We start from the raw sequence: 18,486 nt of genomic DNA on the forward strand, positions 1-18,486 counted from the left end.
CAAAAGTTTTTTATTGAAAAAAATTGTCAACATCTAGCCTCTATAGAGAAGAGTTTTAAAACTCAGAGCCCCATTCAGGCGGATTCTCAACATGAGCCAAATTGACAGACTTTTATAGGAGGCCAGGATGACAGCAGAAGAATCAACGCAAGATGAAAGCGATTTTACTGAATTACGGAATAAAATAAAACGATTCAGGAAACATGTGCCCAGCCCAATCAATAACGTAAGGCTCATGATTGAATCAATTTATCCAATACCATCACAAATTCAGTTTGCAAGAACAATCAGATCGAATTTTCCAGCCGTTAAGATCAAGCAAATGAGAGAACTGAAAAACAATACCGATTTCTTTATTCAACCAGAGGACCTTGCCTCAAGAGAATGCCTAATGTTGTCACTAAACCTAAATCAGGCCTTTCCAAATGCCAAAGTGAATGCAAGGAACACGCTTCTTATACCTAAAACAAAGTCAAGTTTTGTCATTTTAAACGTTCACCACAGCATTACTGAAGATGAGGTAAAAGAAGAACTCCTAATAAACAATGGAGTTAATTTTCTCCAAACTGTCAAGAATAACAAGTCGAGCAGCTGGAAAACCAACAAAATTAATACGTGTGGTTACGGAATCAAACAATCAAATCAATGCAGCACAAAAACATGGCGTCAAACGCAGCTACACCGATGAAAAGCCAGCCGAGAACAACCACACGTTATGCAATGTTTCAAATGTCAAAAATTCCTGGCCACTCAGCAAGGAATGCACTTAAGCAATTCGATGCCTTCACTGCTCGCAAGATCATAGAGTTACAGAATGCACTGTTGCGAAAGAAAATGCCAAATGTTCAAACTGTGGTGGTGCTCATACGACAGTTAATCGAGGCTGTCCGGCATATCAGTACAAGTTAGCAGAGGCCTCGAAAAAGATAAATGAGAATAAATTCTCAAGCGTAGCCAACAAATTGAAATCTCAAGCAAACACCAAGCTAACGCCATCAAATGAAAAAAATTCTGTTCTAGCAGCTGAAGTTCTGAGCAAAATACGAACGGTTCCTCACACTATGTCTTACAGTGATATAAAAAATACAGTCTCTAAGAGCTCCTCGCGCATCTTCAATGAAAAAATTGACGAGCAAATAAAATAAATGACAGCAAAAACGCAAATACAACACGAATACAAACAAAAGCGCGAATACAGCTCCTTTTATTTCAATACATTCAAAAAACCTATCAAACAGCCAAATTTTTTGCGCAAAATGGATCAGCTCAAAATTTTGCAATGGAACTGTCGCGGCCTAAACAACAAAATAAGCGATCTGATTCTATTTTCAGCAGAAGAAAACATAGATGTAATTTGCTTGAATGAAGTTCAAAAACGGAAAAAATCAACCGCTCTCAACAACTACATCTTTGCGACGGAAACCTGCAATAACGGTCATCTTGGCTCTGCTATCTTAGTGAAGAACAGCGTTGTTATCAAGCAAACAGAACCAGTTGAAAAAGAAACCGATAGCAATGTTTGAACACTAGAAAAACTAATTCGAAGCCTTAAGTTGCCCTTTTTTCATGATTTTTGGATAATAACGGTTTACAATTGCCCTGGAAAGGTGTTCGTATGCGGCGACTTCAATGCTCCCTACCAAAATCCAAACTGATCTTATGATTCTGAAAATGGAGAAAAGCTTCTATATGTTATTGACGAGGGTTTTTTTAAACTGCTGAACAACGGATATCACAGATATCAGTCATTTGATGAAAAATGCGAAAACGCAAAAATGTTAGATCTAAAATTTTGCAATAATTCACTCCTAACGTATTTCAACGATTTTCAAGTAGCAACAGATCTAGGCAGTGATCAAAAATTTACAACTACAACAATGAACCCAAAGAAAAGGCAAAACTTTTCAACTGCAATCAAAAACCAAGTACAGAAAAAATTAGAGAAAACGCACGAAAATTTTACAGATCATCAAATCTCTAGCCTGCGAAGTATTCAAAAAGGATGAATTAAATCAGATCAGCAGCAGTTTAGTTGAGACAATACACAAATCAATCGAATATTTCTGCATCAACAAGAAAGGGTTCCCCTACAGTGCTGTGACAAAACAACTGATGAAACTGAGGAGAAGAAGGCGAAGAGAGCTCAAAGTTGCAGTTGGCAATCACTATATTTCTTTAAGAACGGAGATAAATTACCTACAGAAAGAAATTAAAAAATCAATGAGGCGTTCAGAAGAAACAAAAAGAGCAAAGGTCTTGGAAAGTGCTAGTGATAAGGGTAGCAAAGGTTTTTGGAAAGCAATAAAAGAACTAACAAATGAAAAGGAGCAGAACAAAAAACAGCAGTATACCCAAAACTATTCTACAAAAACTGCATAGCGGTCACAGACAAGGAGAAAAGTGAAATGTTCAAACAGATGCTAAAAGACACAATGAAAAAAAAAACGAAACAAAATCATCAATATCTTCTGAACTCTGCGACAATGTTGAAAATGAAACCAATGCAACAATTAATTCAAATGTAGATTTCGAACAGCTTGCCACTGTAGTTACAACGAACGAGTTTGATGAACTCTTAAAAGTGTTGAGAAAACATGCACTGGGCCGGATAAAATTTGCTGCAAACTCCTTAAAGAATTGCCCAGGAATCTTAAAACCCTTGCATGTCTTCTCATATCCAGCTCCATTAATAACTCGTATATGCCAGTTAACTCGAAAGACTCCCAGATTAAAATGATATCAAAACAAGATGAAGACCGATCGAAGGCTTAAAACTAACGACCCATTAGTCTTACAAATTGTATAGTCAAAATATGTTAAACTGTTGTGAAAAACATTGTTATGGAACACTATGAATGTCAAAATACATTCGGCGAGACTCAGAGTGCTGACAGGAAACACCGCTTTACCACAAACAACCTCATTTAATTCACTCAGCACGTCAGTGAAGCCTTCCATTGATCTGAAATGGTTGGTTTCGTATGCTTGGAAATCGAAAAAGCGTTCGATGCTGTATGGCGCCTAGGACGCGTTCACAAATTAAAATCGATAGGGCTAAATAATTCAGTCATAAGGTGGATCAATTCATTATTATCCCAATCGAAAGTTTTTCGTAAGATAAACTCCACTGTCAGTGATAGTTTCAGCCGATAGCTGGAGTACCTCAAGATAGCGAGATAGCGTAATTGCTCTTATACTCTTTCTCATAAATATCAGTTGTTTGCCTCAAATAAAAGCCCAGATCTCACAGTTCGCTGACAACTTTGCACTCTACTATAGGTCACGATCCCTAAACTAATCCAAAAACATCTCCAATCATCATCGAATAGTCTAATTGATTGGTGTGAATCACCAAAAATTAAATTAAACCCGAACAAAACTCACTATCTGATAATCACAAAACCCTCAAAGAACGAATATTCTCTAGAACTTAACATAAAAAGAGTATCAATTCAGAAGACACAATCGATAAAATTTTTGGGTAGTCTTTCAAACAACCAAAAATGGGCTTAACGACAGAAGAAAAACAAGAACTGAGAGCGGATAAAGGAAAACAGATTAAAAAGGGAAAAGCCAAGCACAACAACAGACTGAAAAAATGAGAGAGACAGAGAGTGCAAATGAAACACAAAAAAAAATGTAATCCAATGGCACAGATGCAAAGAGCACAAGCATTGTTGAATAAAGTAAACTTAAATACGGTTGGAGTCCAACTCCAGCAACTTTATGTTTGTTTCCTTGAGGAGATTCTTCCATCTATTACATTGCAACAAAATTCCAACCTCTCGAAGAGGAGGAAAGTGGCGCAGTGGTCAAATAGGCGTCGAAGAATTATCGGAGGAACGGTTTTTTTCCCCCGACCGCTGTTCGAGTCCAGCTCAGTTACCCCCAGCTTTCTTAATATTTTTTCAGCTATAATGAAAGAAACAAATTATGAAAAGCAATTGAAAAATCAGACGTGATAAGAGTTTTCGGCCAGCCGCTCGCTTGGTCAATTCGGGGCTCAAACAATCACAGCTGTCATTATTGTCTTTATGCGTAACTGATGACCAACTGTTAGGCCTTCTTTTGATGCCTTTCATTTCTTCTTTCTTATTATTTTACTATATTCCTCAACACTCCTTGATTAAAAAAAACATCTGTCAGATCAAAAACAAAAAAATTTCAATATTGTGCTGCACGTGGTTTGGTTTCAAAGGGCTTATGGTTTAGTTTAGCGTAGCACATTTATTCAACAATTTCTTAGTTTTGTCTTTTGTATTTTGAAGCTTTTTCAAATCAAAAACAACGCTTTTCTTTTATATTTTTCTCTTTATTGATCTTAATTGTTTCTGTCATCTGCTCAATCTTTTTCATCTTCGAAGCACCATTATCTGAAAACATCGCCAGCGATCTAAGTCCCCGCTATAATTGCATCCAGCAGAGAGTTAATATACTTGAAGCAAAAGCTGAAGCATTGAACATGCCAGTTAGAGCGCACGGCTAATACAACATCCGAACTAAGCGCTTCGGTTCGAAACTCTTAAAATCGGTTTGACGATCTCCATTTCAAGTTTGGGACGACCTGAACATTGAAAGAACAGAGCTTTAAAATGAAAAACTTACACCGATATAAGTCAACTTAGTGCAGTTAACTATCACTTAGAAGAAACAGAACAACAACAAGAGCTGGTTCAAGTCCCAACCGCGCCCAAGAGAATAGTGATATATTCAAACAGCTGCGAAAAGACACAATGAAAAATCACAAAACAGAATCATAAATAACTTCTGAATTCTGCGACAATGTTGAAAATGAAACCAAAGCAAAAATGAATACAAATGTAAATTTTGAACTGCTTGCCATTGTGATTACAACAACAATGTTTGATGAAATTTTAAAAGAGTCGAGAAAACATGCCCTGGGCCGGATAAAATTTGAAACAAACTCCTTTAAGAATTGCCTAGGAATGTTAAAGCCATTGCATGTCTCCTCATATCTAGCTCCATTAATAACTCGTATATGCCAATTAACTGGAAACACTCCCAAACTAAAATGGTACCAAAACAAGACCAAGACCGATCGAAGGCCGAAAATACCAACGAATTATTCTTACAAATTGTATACCCAATTTATGTGAGCTGTTGTAAAAAACATTGTTATGGAACATTGTGACAGTCAAAATACAACTGGCGAGAGTCAGAGTGGTTACAGGAAATACCGCTGCACCACAGACAACCTTATTAATCTCACTTTGCACGTCAATGAAGCCTTCCACTGGTCCTAAATGGTTGGTTTTGTATGCTTGGATGTCAAATAAAGCGTTTTCAGCTGTATGGCGCCTAGGATTCGTCCACAAATTACATTCGATTGGGTTAAAAAATTCAGTCTTGAGGTGGATAAAATCATTTTTATTGCAAAGGAACGTATTTGTGAAGATAAACTCCGATGTAAGTGTTAGTTTCAGCCCCGCAGTTGGAGTACCTCAAGGAAGCGTAATTGCTCCTATCCTCTTTCTCATGTATGTCAGTCGTTTGCCTCAAATAAAAGCCCAGGTCTCACAGTTCGCTGACAACTTTGCACTCTATTATAAGTCATGATCACCCAAATTAAATCAAAAACGTCTCCAGTTATCACTGAACAGTCTAATTGATTGACGCGACTCGCTGAAAATTAAAGGTAACCCAAACAAAACTCACTAGCTGATACATAAAAAGCCCTCAAAGTAAGATTCTTCTTTTGAACTCAACATAAAAAAGTTTCAATTCAGAAGACACAATCGATAAAATTTTAGGTATCACTTTCACTATACACATAAAGTAGAATTAACTTTGCAAAAATTTAGTAAGAAGAGCGAACAGCAGGCTATCTCAACTCTGGAGGCTTGGTAATCTAAACGTTAACAAAGAATATCTATCTTTTTTTACAAATCTTGGATACGACCCCTACTTCTGTACTCAAACGCTTGATGGCATGATCGTTCACATGCCCTTGACAATAAACTACAAAAACGTGCAAAACCGTGCTCTGCGAATTTGCCTTCAAAAACCTTAATGGTATCATGTTCAAAAACAGCACGAAGAGGCAAACATGAAATTAGTCAGGGAATTGCAAATTAAATTGGCCAACGGATATATTCAAGGGGCAATAAAACACAACAAAATGTCTGTTTTAAAGCTGATAAATAAGAAACGACAGTGCACGCTCAACTCTTGCAAAAGCAAGCTTGACCATCTCCAATACTAAACCCTCTAGCCCTACACACAATAGACTAGTGGCTAAAATGACTGCTTAAATTAGTGATCAACTAAACAAAAAGAGGATAAATGCCAGTTCAACCCCGGAATTTCAATATTAATGATTATTGTCTTTCAAACAACAGAAATGGGCTCAACGACAGAAGAAAAGCAAGAACTGAGAGCACAAAAAAGGAAATCTGAGGAAAAAGAGGAAAAACCAAGCATAACAACAAACTGAAAAAAAGCGAGGGACAAACAGTGCAAATGAAACACAGGCATTCGGATAAACAACAATTGTAATCCAATGACACAGTTGCGAAGAGCACAAAAAATGCTGAATAAAGTGCACACAATTACGGCTTGAGTCCAAATCCAGCAACTTTATATTTGTTTTCATGGGGAGTTTCTTCCATTCATTACATTGCAACAAAATTCTAACTTCTTGAAGATGAGGAAAGCGGCGCAGTGGTCAAATAAGCGTGGAGGAATTAAGGGAAGAACGGATTTTTTTTTCTTCCGACCCTTGTTCGACTCCAGTTCAGTTGCCTCCAGCTTTTCTATTATTTTTTCAGCTAGATTGAAAGAAACAAATTTTGAAAAGCAATTGAATAATCAGACGTGATAAGAGTTTTCGGCCAGCCGCTCGCTTGGTCAATTCGGGGCTCAAACGATCACAGCTGTCATTATTGTCTTTATGCGTATCTGATGACCAACTGTTAGGCCTTCTTTTGATGCCTTTCATTTCTTCTTTCTTATTATTTTACTATATTCCTCAACACCCCTTGATTAAAAAAAACATCTGAAAAAAATCACAAATTAAAATCGATATGGCTAATTAATTCAGTCATAAGGTGGATCAATTCACTATTATCCCAATCGAAAGTTTTTCGTAAGATAAACTCCACTGTCAGTGATAGTTTCAGCCGACAGCTGGAGTACCTCAAGATAGCGAGATAGCGTAATTGCTCTTATACTCTTTCTCATAAATATCAGTTGTTTGCCTCAAATAAAAGCCCAGATCTCACAGTTCGCTGACGACTTTGCACTCTACTATAGGTCACGATCCCTAAATTAATCCAAAAACATCTCCAATCATCATCGAATAGTCTAATTGATTGGTGTGAATCACCAAAAATTTAAAAAAAACCGAATAAAACTCACTAACTGATAATCACAAACCCCTCAAAGAAAGAATATTCTCTGGAACTTAACATAAAAAGTATCAATTCAGAAGACACAATCGATAAAATTTTTGGGTAGTCTTTCAAACAACCGAAAATGGGCTTAACGACATAAGAAAAGCAAAAACTAAGAGCAGAAAAAGGAAAACAGCTTAAAAAGGGAAAAGCCAAGCACAACAACAGACTGAAAAATTGAGAGACACAGAGAGTGCAAATGAAACACACAAAAAATTTGTAATCCAATGGCACAGATGCGAAGAGCACAAACATTGTTGAATAAAGTAAACACAAATACGGTTCGAGTCCAACTCCAGCAACTTTATGTTTGTTTCCTTGAGGAGATTCTTCCATCTATTACATTGCAACAAAATTCCAACTTCTTGAAGAGGAGGAAAGTGGCGCAGTGGTCAAATAGGCGTCGAAGAATTATCGGAGGAACGGTTTTTTTTCTCTCGACCGCTGTTCGAGTCCAGCTCAGTTACCTCCAGCTTTTCTAATATTTTTCAGCTATAATGAAAGAAACAAATTATGAAAAGCAATTGAATAATCAGACGTGATAAGAGTTTTCGGCCAGCCGCTCGCTTGGTCAATTCGGGGCTCAAACGATCACAGCTGTCATTATTGTCTTTTTGCGTAATTGATGACCAACTGTTACGCCTTCTTTTGATGCCTTTCATTTTTACTTTCTTATTAGTTTATTTTTGTTTCCAACACTCCACTGATTGAAAAAAATCTGTCAGATCAAAAACAAACAAAACTTCCACTATTGTGCTGGGCACTTTTATTCAACAATTTCTTTATTTTGTCAATTTTATTTTAAAGTTTTTTCAAGTCAGAAACAACTCATCTCTTTTATATTTTTCTCTTTATTAATCTTAATCGTTTCTGTCATCTGCTCAATCTTTTTCAGCTTCGAAGCAGCATTATCCAAAAACATCGCCAGCGATCTAAGCCCCAGCTATGAATGCATCAAGCGCAGAGTTAACATACTTGAAACAAAAGCTGAATTTTTGTAGCGTTGAATATGCAAGTTAGTGTGGACAGCTAATACAACATCAGAACTAGGCGCTTCGGTTCGAAACCGTTAAAGTCCATTTGACGATCTCCATTCTCAATTTGGGACGACTTGAACATTGAAAGAATTTATTATTAAAACGAAAAACTTACACCGATGTAATTCACTGAGTGCAGTGAACTAGCACCTAGAGAAAACAGAACTTCACAACAAGTGGGTTCAAGTCCCGCCCACGCCGATTGAACTTTTAATATTTTCCCAATCGATTTTATTTTATTTTTTTTATTTTATCACACTTACCTGAAGAAATTGTCACCAGACTTTAACATAATTCCCACGAGTCTAGCCAAGGATACGATACATTTTCATTTTTAAACGCAGAATTCCTCCACGCTACGCAGCCAGCAGAAGTCCTCCACGTTACTTGAAATGGCCGAGTGCATCTGAGGCAGAGGAAGTCTTTTACTACAGTTAAATTGAACATTCAGTTTTAACAAGAACTTCTCAAAGTCAATTTTGTAAACTCAAACTCTTCTTACTGTGTATATAACTTTTTTCACCTCTGGTTGTACATAAAACGTGTTGTATATAGGGTCTTAGTCTTGGATAAAGTTGTAGGTTTAATAACAAAACTCTCACTTTTCTTTTATCTTTGCACTGAATTACCTGATTATCATTAAACTGTAAAGAAAATTTTAAATGATCGAATTTCAGGATTAGCGATTTTGTTTTTGTTGCCTAAAGTCAGCTACGCAAAGCTTAATTGGAAACAAAATTCACTTTTATGTCTTAGTTCCTCTGTTATGTTAAAATGTTCCTTGAGTTTCATATAGTTACGTTGAATTGCCAACGGTAGGTCTTTAGAGCCAAGTTTAAAGTCGGCTCCTACCATTTAGGCGAAAATGAGTTAAAATCGAAAATTAAAACTATTTTCAGTGAAAAATTTTATTCCTCCAGGTTTGTAGCTAAATTTTACTAATTGCGGACTTAATTGAGTTTAATTGCCATCGGATTAAATCATCAAGGCAAAAACATAATTTTGAATTGAAAAGTTTCACAGCCTATTTGAGCAATGGTAATAAAAATTGAATAAAAATTATGCTTAATTTTTTAAGCTTTTTTGGGGAAAAAACTCCGGGTGAAGATATGTGTATTAATAGCTATTCAATTCTTCTCCATGATAACCCTTCACAATCAGCGTGTCATCACTAACGATTCGTGAGTGCAATACAGGAGAATTTTCGGGCAAAATTGAACTGAGTTCCAGAAATTGCTTTTCATTTTTGTTGTTCTGTTTCACGTTTTCATAAATTTTCTTCAGTAACTTTGAAAAACAGTTACCAGTTTCCTTTCAAAATAGATTAGTTTTTGAATGTTACTCATTTCATGTAAAACTCTCGTACACTTTCACCGTAATTTCGTACCATTACTTAACATATCGAAATGGAATGTAGCTCCACTCTCGATCAAGCTTGACAGTGACATTTTATGTATACCTGTCTTGTATCATTATCAAGAAAAATTCCGTTTTTTTATTATATTAACTAAAGAAAACTTACGGTTCAGGGTTTATAGCCGAGCAGACAATGACGACCATTCCTAACCTTTAAAATTGGCCTAAATTGCTCAAATTCACTAAAATTTGTTGGGGCCTTGATCGGTTTTAGCAAAGTAAAACCGACGGAAACCATTTTTTTTTCTAGCTTAGAAGAAAAAAAAGTTTCGCAACACGAATAGAGTAAGAGCTCATTGGGTCATAATTTTTCAAATGGAGATTTTTCCTGTCTATTTTGCGCTCGAAATAGAAAGGAACATTTTTGTCCTTAACCAAAGATCTTTTCCTCTACCGTTAAGCCTTTGAAAATATCTGGTTTAGCTTAAATTTTAAGAGAGAGAATTGGTTTTGTGCGTTTGCGCATAATGTTACTGATCTTCAAATAATAATCAATTTATATAATATTTAAAAGGTAAATCTTACACTCGCCCTCGATGTTAATCTGAGTAATGTTTAAAAATCGAATCTTAACTTAATAGGATTGTTGACAAGTAGCTGTATACTAATTTGACGGTCTGCTTATTTCAAGAGTAATTGAAGCCGTTTTTTTTTTTCGGAAAAAAAACAAAAACAGCCTCTAAAAAAATTTCGACGTACTTGGAATTGGCTTTTGCTGTCATTTTAATTACAAGACCGCCTCCTCTGCACTAATAAAAATTAATTTTTGAGGGGACAAATTAAACCACAAGTTCTCCCAACTCAAATTAAACAACTGTTTGTCGAGCATTTTTTTTTAATTTCTACTGTAACCCTTAACTCGGTTAACAATCCCATCAGAAGCTGTTTTTGTTAAATAAAGATTTAGAGTGAAACATAATACGAAAACTAAATATATGTTTTTTTCAAATTAAGGCTAAAGAGAAGAAGTTATCGCCAAACTATTTTACATTTTTATTCATTTTTGTGGAGTTTCTATGTCCTCATTTTCTCAAACGAAACGTACAGGTTTGCTGCAATCAAACAAAATTTAGTTGAATATACGCGTTTTCTCTATTTATATTGGTTTCAGCAGTTAACGTAAAAGTTGTTTTTCTATTGAAAACTTGTGTACTTATTTTCATTGCTTTCATCATGCCAACAAAAAGTAAATAATGTGGCGCCTTTTTGGAAAATGTACAATGCCCTTGTCAGAAGGCTGATTTCACAAGATAAACACAGTTAGGTTGTCATAAACTAGCTTGTATAGCTTCAGATACTTCTTGGAGATTTATCAAAGTACCAACTAATTCAATCAACATAAAAGACTTCGCTAACAGTTTTTGAAAACAATGGGGTTGTACGCAAACTCAGACTTATATCACTGGATATATTCAACATAGTGTCAATAGAAACGAGACGGAGCTGTTGATACCAAAAAAGGGGAAAAGAATACAAAAAGATTAAGAAGCCGATGCAAAAATATATTATTTTTTAAATCGCATTTCGTCTCAAAATACACATAAGCAATTACAACCAGATGGAAACAAGATTTAATTTCACTTTGGTTTCCTCACGATGCCCATGACAGCTGCCTTTATTGTTCCGACCCCACTTGTGGGGGGGAGGAACTATATACTCAAATGGGTTTTTTTTGTTCAGTCAATTTTGGCCGATCGATATATTCATCGTAGAGAAATGTGAATGGTATCATTAAAGAGCTCGTCCAGCGTAGAGTTTAAAACTAAAAAGATTTTTTTTGAAATTCGTTTTTTTCGAGGAGTTATCGAGGATTGAAGTATTGTGTGAAAATGGGATAATTAGCATGATTTTGCTCACATTTAGTGAAATTTTTCTTCAAATTAATATCTTCTTTTAATAAAAAAATATTAATTCAAAATTTGATTTCATGCCACAAAATCAATTGATTTTGAGTCCCTAATAGCCAAAAGGCAATAAAAAGTCTAGTTATGGTCTCATAGGGAAGTTAACTATCAAAAAAATTCAAATTATATTTGCGAGCTATTTTTTTATGAAATTTCTCATATCTATTTTGTTATCTTAAGTCACCTATAGACTAATCACTTCTCAAACTGTGGTTCAGTTAATGAGAAACCTGATTTAGAGTCTAATGAAGCCCAATGAACAAAATATTCGTATTCAAGGAACCGCTCGTGTTCCTTTTGGCTTCGACTCATAGTTTTCGTAATTTCAAATGAAATTTTGTTTTTCTTTTTGAAGTTTTCCTAGTTTTAGGAGTCCTATAGCATAGACCCTTTAACTATACGTGCAATAAGTTTCGTAATGAGCAATAATTGAACATATCTAAAGCTTTGAGTGGGCAGCTAACGTTTGTCAAGACTTTAAAAGTGATTTTTCGAGAATTTTTTTAACGTTAGCGATCCTAAGCTTCTTTTCGTGAACATTAAGTCAGTCTCAGTAATAACAGGACCCCCATCCTTTCTACTACAGCCAAAATTATTCTGGTTAGTGGTTCTATCCTCTAACTATTTGTAATACGACTTCAATGCCACAAGATTTCAAAATTAAAAAAAAATTTGGATTTTTTCTTATTATTGGTCGCTCTTGAAATCTTATCATATTATCCTGATACTGATTTTTCCAAATGGCTTAGAGAAAACGTTCAATGGATCAAGATTAAAGTACTCAGAGAAAAGCTTATGTTTTAAATGGCTTCGACACTTTCTTCTCGCTCTTTTATTGAATTTTAGCTTTTTGCCTGTATTTGTTGTTGTTTCCATAGTCATAAGACTTATTGTAATGTCATGTTGATTAATTACGCAGGACAAATATCCTTGGACTACAAACGAGGCACAAGTGAGCGTTTTTATTTGCTTCCGTTCAAAGTTATTGACCTTAATGGCTGTTAAGACTTTAAAAAAGATATTTCGAGAAATTTTTTTTAACATTAACCGATCCTAAACTCATTTTCGTGATCATGATCTGTAAGTCCGTCTCAGTAATGACAGGACCCCCTTCCTATCTACTGAAGCCAAAATTAATCTGGTTAGCGGTTCTATCTTCTAACTATTTGTCATATGACTTTAATGCCACAAGAATTCAAAATTTAAAAATTTTCTTATTATTGTTTCCTCTTGAAATCTTTTCGCATTATCCTGATACTGATATCTCTCATATGCTTAGTGTAGACGTCAGATGGATCAAGGTTAAAGTTTTCAGAGGAAAGTTTATGGTTTAAATTGCTTCGAGACTTTCTCGCACTTTTCCATTGAAACTTTGGTTTTGCCCGTATTCCATAGCTTCCATTGCTGCTTCCATAGCCATAAGACGTATTGTGATGTCTTATTGATCACCTACGCACGACAAATGTCTTTGTCCTCCAATCGAAGCACAACTGAGCGTATTTGTTGAATTTTGTTCAAAGCTATTGAGATTAATAGCTGTTAAGACTTTATAAATGATTTTTCGGGAAATTTTTTTTAACATTAACCGACCCTAAACTTCTTTTCGTGAACTGTAAGTGAGTCTCAGTAATGACCGCACCCCCTCACTTTCTACGTGAACCAAAATTAACCTATTTAGCGGTTTTATCTGCTAACTATTGGTGTTATGACTTCGATACAAGAGTTTTCCTTATTTTTTTTAGTTTTTGGATATTTTTTTCTCATAATTTTTGTTCCTTTTGGATAACATTATCCTATTATTGATTGCTGCATTGGATTAGAGAAGTCGTTAAGTGGATCATTAAATATAGTTTTCAGAGAAAAGCTTATGCTTTAAATGGCTTCGACACTTTCTTCTCGCACTTTTCTACCTAATTTTTGGATTTTGCCTGTTTTTGTTGGTTTTCATGGTCAATCTTGTATTGTAATGTCTTTTTGATGACTTATGAAGAAGAAAAATCTTTTTTGTCTCCTCGAGGCTTAACATGGGGTATTTTTTAGCTTCCGTTGAAAGCCATTGAATTTAATTGCGTTCATAACAGGTTTTCTCAAATGTTTCCTGGTTTGAATGTATTTGTTCATGTTTGTTGATTCATTGGAGTCAATTTGTTTAAAAAAAGAGTATCCCATTGCTGTTAAACAATTAATTGAAAGTAAAAAGGTTTTTACTGAAAAATTTATTTCTTAATAGCTTCGAAAATTTTCTCGCTCATTTTTTTTGAATTTGCTCTTTTTGCGTGGGTTTTTTAATCTTTAGGTAGTCGTAAGGTGTTGACCAGTCTCATAAGCTTTTATTTAAGGATTGAAAAAATTATGTTACCCGAAGCAGTTACTTTATAGCGAATAGTTTTGAAGCTTATGATATTATACATAATTTAAGTTTTTTCAGTTTCTTTTTTCATTTTTTCAGTTTTTTTGGTTCTTTTCGTCAACTTGTACTTTTTTCATCATTGAGAGGTCCCATACAATTACTTTTTAAAACAAAATGAACATGGTTACCGATACTGTGACGTAATTGATGTTTTGTTTGTTGGACAATATGCGTTTTCATAAAAAGTTTTGTGAGTTTTGTATTTGTGTTTCTTCTTCTCTTCCATTAGCACAATCGCGTAATAACAGATCCAAATGATTTTCAAATATGGCCCAATTGAAATTAAATATTCATTTCGTATAATTTTAGCTGAAATTGTATAATTAGAAATTGGAATAGAAGTACATAATTTTCAGACATTAGCTAATTATTTTAATGGCACCAATACTTTGTGTTTTTGCAATGTTTGTTAACTGCTGTCCGTTTTTTGATTTTTCCTGCTTCTTTGGTCCATTCCGAAGGCTTAGTCTAACCAAAGTCAGGTCCTACTGGTTTCATTATGACGTACTACGTTTATTAAGAATTATTTTGTTAAAAGCTAAGGATTTTTAAGACTTTTGAAATTAATTGGTTTGAAAAATGTTAATTGATGTTTGAAAATCGCCTCCTTATTTCTTCTGTTTGTCAACTTGTTACCTAGTTTTATTAAGGAAAAATACTATCTTCAGTGGAGTTAGGAAAAAGAAATTTTGTGTAGTTAGGGTTTTGTCTGATTGTAATTTGACGTTGATACTAGGTGCTTTTAATTTTAGATTTTTAGTTTGTGCCATGCATTTTTCGTTTGCTTTTTTGTTGTTGTTGTTGTTTTTTCTCGTAGTCTTTTTAATGGCAGATGCCCTTGATTTTTTTAAACTCAAACATCTATTTTTGTTTATCTCTTTGCCAAAAAGTTACGTCAAAAGACAGTTAAGTCAAAAAGGTAATTTAGCGCGGGTCGGAACATCATGTGCGAACGCACATTAACGAGCCTCCTTGTTTAAATTAAAGGACAGGACAAGCAATTCAACTACAAATAATGGGCAATCAACAAATTTCACGGATAAGAAAATGAGTGGTGTCGAAATGATTTCAGAATTTGAAAAGAACAAAAACAGTTTATTTTTCCATATCAGAGATCCCTTAGTCATTTATTAGACTAAATGATTGCCCAACCAAAAAATTCACAGAAAGGGGCAAAACTCAAAAGGTCAAAAGTTTCCTCTGTAAACAAGAGATGTCTAATAAATTAAAGACTGTAGATAAAAATCAAAGTTCAATAAGAGGCAAATTTTTCATTTGGCAAAAGACTGTGTTGAAAAAATATTATTAAAGCAAACAAAAAACAGTTGGTAGCATTGTTCACGTTGTGTTTTTGCATATTGTTCTCTTGTTGAGGTTGAAATAATGACGATGCCACTCAAATGCGGCGTACCCACTTTTTGTTTGAGCCATACAATTGCGGCAAGAATGATAAAGACTTATCATTAGAGAAACTATTATTTAAAGAACCAATGAGGCCAGTGATTAATGAGGCAAACAGATCGGACAAAAGAACGAGAAAAATGGCAAAGCACAAAAATTTTGATTTTTCAAAACAAGTAGTGCCAGAGTTGTTAGAAGCTGAGATACGATTTGAAAGTAATAAATGGGTTTTGATTCATGGCTCAATAGAGAGCTAATGAGACCGTTAACTAATGAGACTATGAGACAAGAAATCAGAAGGAAAAAAGTAGGATCTAAATTTTGAAATGGGACAAAATCTTTGTCTGCTCTATTAATTAGCTGCCCTAGGAGAAATTCAAAATTGCAATATTTTAACATTTTGGCCATTTCTCGGAAATAATCGATAAATAACCAAGAATAAAATATGTGAGAATCGAATGAAAATTATTGTTTTCAAACTCCACGTTAAAAGCATTTCGAATAGATTTAACAACTTAGTACAACTTTTTTATGTTTTTACTACACCGGCGTGACTAAGATCACAACTCTACTTTGTCTTCTTATTAACAACAAAAAATGAGAACGCGCAAAGTTCGTGTCTGACTAAGACTGCATTGAAAATTGATCATGAATGCAGACGAAAACCAGTTAGAAGCATTGTTCACATTGTTGTGTTTTTGCATATTCATCCCTGGTTGAACGAGCTGTACAATTGCATAAAGTTTTAATAAATACACCAGCTACCAAATTGTCACAAGCAACGTTTAGTGCGAGTTATTTGTAAAATATTTTTTAACTCACATGTAATCTGATACCAGACTATCGATAATTGATACGATTAAAAAGTGGTTTACAAAAAGTGTTTTCTGCTCAGTCTGTAGAGGGCGAATGTTCATTTGAAAGCCGTTAAAATAATTGTTTATCAAATTATTCATTTCGCTGATAATTGAGTTTTTTTCTAGAATAATGGGTTTTTCAAATTTTAACCACACTTTCGGACTGTTTATTTATACTTCAAAGTGTTAATAGTAATTGCTCTCTTTTGGCTAGATTTTTTGGCAACAAACGCCATTTAGCGTTAACTAGAATCGGTTGATTTGACATCGCAGTTCAAATATTGGAAATAAAATTTATCGCCGAAGGAATAGAATTTTTTGTTTCAATAGCTCATACAGAGGTTCCTCACAACATGCCTTTCATTAAAGGATTATTTTTTGGCCATGAGGGTATTATAACTGAGAAAGTTCTAGAAGATGTTCATAGCCTTACGACAAGAGATGATGACGTGTTTCTTATCACCTACCCACGCTCAGGTACTACTTGGACACAACACATTATGCTTGCCTTACAACACGGCCCAAATCGGCTGGGTGATATGCTGAAGAACAGGGAACTGCATTCACACTTTCCATTTTTGGAAATGCGGCATTTCATTTCGCCGAATGTCAACTTGGATGAAGTTACGTCACCTAGGTTCCTGAAAACACATTTGCCCCCATCCTTAGCCCCAAAAGAGATATTTACCAAAAAGCCGAAATGTGTTTTTATGTTCAGAAAGCCGAAAGAAGTTTGCAAAAGTTACTACAACTTCCATCTGCACATCCCAAAGTACGTGCAACCACAAGACATGGCACAATTTGTGGATTGGTTCACAAACGGGCCGATCAATTATGGCGATTATTGGCAATGGTGTGCCGCATGGTTTGAGTTCATCAGACAAAATGAGAGTCGCTGTTTTTTCATGTTCTATGAAGACGTTTTACTTGACTTTCACGGCAAAGTGACGGAATTATCCGACTTCCTAGGAACAAGCGGAGGCAACATCGACGATGTAGAAAAAGTCACCGCTTTCTACAACATGAAACAGTGGATAGCAGTCTCGAACAGAAAAACTGCTTCAGAGAAAGGAAATGATAACCTAAATGAATCGCTATTTCAACACTTCAATGACGTTACTCGTGAACGTTTGTCTGAGATCAGTCATATCGAAAAATTTTTATCTTAAGAGTGACATTTAATATTGTTTGATAATATCTGTCCATTCTGTAATTTTGATACGATCACCTCTGATCGGTCAGCACGAGGTGAAAAGTACATATAATCAGCTTTTGCTTGATCATTGTTCCGGTGGGGGAGAAGCTGTATGCTCAACCGGTTTTTTTGTTCACTCAATTTTTGCCGATCAATTTTTGCTGATATCATTATAAAGCTGGTCAAGCGTAGACTATCAAAATGAAGTTTTTCTTAAAATTTGTGTTTGGTTTAAAGTTTTGTGCAGATTTAGATTAGATTAGATTAGATTTGAATTTCCAAACGCTGTTTAAAAGGTACAATGCATTGGCACAGTCAATGTTTGAGAGACATTCAATTAGGTCGATACCTGTCGAGTGATGTCTCGTTTTCAAGAACATTGAAAAAATTGAAGGATATCATGAACATATATAATATTAATTGTAATAATAATATTAAATAGTTCGTAATGCCATTACCATAAAATAGTAGCAAAAATTACATACATTGTACAGACACAATCAATTACTATCAATAAAGAAATCTGTTTAAAAAAGGAAATTTACCCTTTCTAGTAGAGGCTAACTAATAAAAAACCGATTTGTAGCAACTGATAAGTTTTGGCTCTAATGTATATGAAAGAGTCTGCCTAGCAACTGGTTACCAAATATATAAGGATTCTAAAAATGTATGGCAAAAGTTCTGTAATTCCTTTATGCTTGCTTCTTCTGTTGTTCTTAAATCTTCAATAAAAGAATTGTTACAACTAAGTGCCGTTTGTAGCAGCACAAGAACTTTACATTTCAAAGATTTACTAATGAATCTTTGTCTTCAATTTGTACACACTGTTCACGATTTCCCCTTTTCATGGTTTC

General features: G+C 34.8%; 1 protein-coding gene across 1 annotated transcript; it reads left to right on the forward strand.

The window, feature by feature from the left end:
* The first annotated feature begins 16,308 nt into the window (after window positions 1-16,308).
* On the forward strand, window positions 16,309-17,707 carry LOC142350008 (sulfotransferase 1E1-like). The gene has a single exon (XM_075401902.1). The coding sequence runs from the start codon at window positions 16,791-16,793 to the stop codon at window positions 17,604-17,606; it is 816 nt and encodes a 271-aa protein (XP_075258017.1). The 5' UTR covers window positions 16,309-16,790; the 3' UTR covers window positions 17,607-17,707.
* The last annotated feature ends 779 nt before the right edge of the window (window positions 17,708-18,486 follow it).

This window comes from Convolutriloba macropyga, chromosome 1 (genome assembly GCF_964194025.1).
Source record: "Convolutriloba macropyga chromosome 1, txConMacr16.3, whole genome shotgun sequence".
Classification (NCBI taxonomy): Eukaryota; Metazoa; Xenacoelomorpha; order Acoela; family Convolutidae; genus Convolutriloba; species Convolutriloba macropyga.

What these genes read in the sequence shown, in the direction of transcription:
- LOC142350008 (XM_075401902.1), top strand. Translation starts at nt 16,791, where the DNA reads ATGCCTTTCATTAAAGGATTATTTTTTGGCCATGAGGGTATTATAACT.